Source organism: Chaetodon trifascialis, chromosome 4 (genome assembly GCF_039877785.1).
Source record: "Chaetodon trifascialis isolate fChaTrf1 chromosome 4, fChaTrf1.hap1, whole genome shotgun sequence".
In the NCBI taxonomy this organism is placed as follows: Eukaryota; Metazoa; Chordata; class Actinopteri; order Chaetodontiformes; family Chaetodontidae; genus Chaetodon; species Chaetodon trifascialis.
This window is the reverse complement of record NC_092059.1, coordinates 11,607,849-11,611,363: the sequence shown is the minus strand read 5'-3', so window position 1 is coordinate 11,611,363 and position 3,515 is coordinate 11,607,849. Positions and strand designations below refer to the sequence as shown.

Below are 3,515 nucleotides of genomic sequence, written 5' to 3'. Positions count from 1 at the left end.
CCCTTCAGATTCTTAACACTTGATATTTGGAATAAGAGCTCAGGTGGACACAGTTGAAAAAAGAGGCGAGCCAATCAGATTGCTCCTTCCCCCTTTGGCCAATGACAGACGCCACATTGTTGTCAAATTTGTCTAATGAAAACCTAGGAGCAACAATAGAGAGGGGAGAGAGGGATCTGTATCCACTGACAATCTCAGGAGGAAGTTAGTGTCTCAGGCTGCGGCGAGTAACAACCTCGGCTCCTCCTGGACACTTTTGACTTTCTGTCGGGGAGGAATGATCGCTCTTCTCGGCTCCTGCTCTTCTCGGATTTAAAGTCGACTGTATCTTCTGATTTTTGCTTCACCAGATTCCATGTACACTTTCTATTAGAGTTTTCAATCATAGATTTTTTTTTAATTTTTTTGCATGATAACCTCGTCAGCAGGCAGACATCGTTGACTTCACCTGTTGCCCAGAGATGTTGAGAACCGCTGAGCAGATGTGAACGGCTCGCTGCTGGTTTAGCTCAAACAGATCGTTCAGAACATATTTTTCTTGTTTCTAGTTTAGTCACATCAGTGAGGAACGCGGGCATGGATCTGAGACCGGAGCTCCCCACAGTCTCCTCTGCCTCGCAAGCCCACCCGGGAGCGGCAGCGGCGGCCGCCGCAGCAGCCTCCATCCCGGTGTCCATGGCCGGTAACCTGCTGCGCGGCCCCCCGCTCCTCCTGCGCGCCGCGGACAAGTACCCGCGTACCCCGAAGTGTGCCCGCTGCAGGAACCACGGCGTGGTGTCGGCGCTCAAGGGCCACAAGCGCTACTGCCGCTGGAAGGACTGTATGTGCGCCAAGTGCACCTTGATCGCCGAGAGGCAGCGAGTGATGGCGGCGCAGGTAGCGCTGCGGCGGCAGCAGGCGCAGGAGGAGAACGAGGCCCGAGAGCTGCAGCTGCTCTACGGCACCGCGGAGGGACTCGCCCTGGCAGCCGCCAACGGCATCATCCCGCCGCGGCCCAACTACGAGGTGTTCGGCTCCGTCAGCAGCGAGAGCAACTCAGGTGAGTGGAGCCGCTGGACGCTTTCATGCAAACGCGCAGTCCTCGGTTAATGTAGAGTAAGTAAAGAAGGTGGAGGCTTTATTTCGAGGCAGCAGGAATAGGCAAAGAAAGTTAAAATGGATATTATGAATTATTTGCATGCATTTCTATTGAACTGCTGCAAGCCTATTTCAGTGAGCTTGTATTGTGGCTGCAAAGCGGCACCACTGACCGTCTGTGCTGCTCAGAATAGTGATTTTTAGTTGGAATATTAGTGTTACAATTCGATGCATTTATCGGTTGCTTTACGCTGAGTCTGGCCCGGTGACAGTTGTTAATATTGCAGTTAGTTTATTAGACAAACTGCTGCCTCTGATTTAGCTTCCTGCTGCTGGTTAATTCGCTCCTCTATCAAGCTCTCTTACATTAGGTGCACATTTTGTCCCCTCATCTCACACACTGTGATGTTCTGATTGTGTCAACAGATTCAAGTATCCAGAAGTATGAGCTGTTTCCAAAGGGCCAGCTGTCCGGATCCGCCACCCCTCAGCAGACTGTGGGGAAACCGGCGTCCACCGAAAGTGATTCGGCCCCGGGCATCTCGTCTCCAGACGGCCGGCATGCAGGCTCGGGTTCAGAGAACGGAGACAGCGAGTCTTTCATCAGCTCGCCGGTGTCCAAGCCCTTAAAAGACGGAGGGGAAACTCCCGGCTCTGTCAGCTCCATCGGCTCTGATTCCGGCTCAGAGACCGACAAAGACGAGCAGGAGCCCTCCCCGTCCTCAGCGGCCTCCCGGCACATGAACGCCATCGACATCCTGACCCGAGTGTTTCCCAGCCACAAGAGGAGCGTCTTGGAGCTCGTCCTGCAAGGCTGCGGTAAGGACGTGGTGCAGGCCATCGAGCAGATCCTCAACAACAGCGGCGCGCAAAGCTCCAGCAAGACCGTCCCGGATGAGACGTGGACGGCCGAAAGGATGCTCCAAAACACGCAGCAGCCTCCGCCGTCCTCCGCATCCGCAACTGCCCCGACGAGGCCCATGCTACCCGGTGCCATGACGCTCAGTAACCGCTCTGCGTTTTCTCCTCTCCAGCCCAACGCCCCGCACTTCGGCGCCGACCCCAGCACCTATCCTCTGGGCACCCACCTGGGACTGAACCCGCTGCGGCTGGCCTACTCTGCGCACAGCCGGGGACTGGCTTTCATGACGCCCTACTCTACCACCGGGTTGATGCCCACCCTGGGCTTCAGACCCCCGATGGACTATGCCTTTAGCGACCTGATAAGGGACAGGACAATGTTGCACAAGGAGCAAGGCTATGCCAGCGGCCTGTACGGGCCTTTGGTCAACAACACGCCGGAGAAACAGTGAGGCTGCTGGACTGACCGTAGAGACACATTCCATTGTATTTGTAGCCACAAGTGTTGAATATTCTGGCGAAAATCTGTGATGTGTTTTGGCTACAGTGTACTGTACATAATAGGATTATCTGGCTTGTAGTCAATTGGTCTGAGAGGAAAAAAAAATAAAATAAAAAATAAACTCACTTATGTGTAATTTTCCAAAATAATTTTATGTTTGAGTACAAACGTTTGGATGACATTCCCCCGTATGAACCTGGTTATTCCACCAGTAAAAAAACATGAAGCTGAAAAGATATTTATAGATTCCAAACAGTAAATCACGACCAAACTGGGAAAATAAAAATTAAACCCAATTATCAGCGAGTTTTGACTTTTTAAAGCCCACCAATTTTATCAGCTGGTTGGTGAAACTGAAGTGCATATCGTTTTCAAATTCAGACTTTAAATATGCATTTCTCTCTCTCACACACGGAATATTAAAGGCAAAATGAAGTCATTATAACATGTAGCTTTCGGATGTTAACACTATTTCCTGATGTAAAAGTTGGACTAATGATGTGTAAATGCCATCCTTTTTTTTCCCTCGTATTATTTCACTCATCTCACCTTTTTCTTTGTTTTAGTTGGTTTCCACCTGCCTGTATTATATATTGCATTTGGTAATATGCTATGCTATATTCGACTTTTCATTTATCCGTTAGTCAGCTCAACTATTTTGTGACAAAGTGCTGGATCAAGTCAGTTTCTCTTCAGATGTTACAAGCTGTGCTGTCACATTGTATGAATATGCTGGAAATAAATGTTATTTTAAAGAAAGCGCTATTATTTAGTGTTGAGTCTGGTGTGAGAATCCACGTTTATTTGAATTTGCAGAGGACGCATTAAAAACTCAAGAACTGAAAACCTGCCAAATGGTTCAGATATTTCAGACTTCTTAGACTTTATTAAACCCAACCCACAAAGGCTGCTGCTGCTGCTGCTGCTGCTGCTGCTGCCAGGCGTTTGCAGATAAATCATGAAGCCTGCGTGTCAGATAATAAAAATGATCTAAAATAAGAAAGATGGACAGATAAATGGACTATTTCACATCAGCTGCACATGCACTAATTCACTGACTGCAGCTGTAGTTTTC

The 3,515-nt window shown here is 49.3% G+C and overlaps 1 protein-coding gene across 1 annotated transcript; it reads left to right on the top strand.

The window, feature by feature from the left end:
* Positions 1 to 203: 203 nt before the first annotated feature.
* On the top strand, positions 204 to 3,204 carry dmrta2 (DMRT-like family A2). The gene is made up of 2 exons (XM_070960996.1): positions 204 to 1,039; positions 1,504 to 3,204. Exons 1-2 carry the CDS (start codon positions 577 to 579, stop codon positions 2,388 to 2,390), a joined length of 1,350 nt encoding a protein of 449 aa, XP_070817097.1. The 5' UTR covers positions 204 to 576; the 3' UTR covers positions 2,391 to 3,204.
* Positions 3,205 to 3,515: the final 311 nt, after the last annotated feature.

Bases quoted from the DNA above. Each gene is read 5' to 3' on its own strand.
- dmrta2 (XM_070960996.1), top strand. From the start codon at position 577: ATGGATCTGAGACCGGAGCTCCCCACAGTCTCCTCTGCCTCGCAAGCC. The intron at 1,040-1,503 runs GTGAGTGGAGCC...TTGTGTCAACAG, and splicing joins CAGCAGCGAGAGCAACTCAG to ATTCAAGTATCCAGAAGTAT.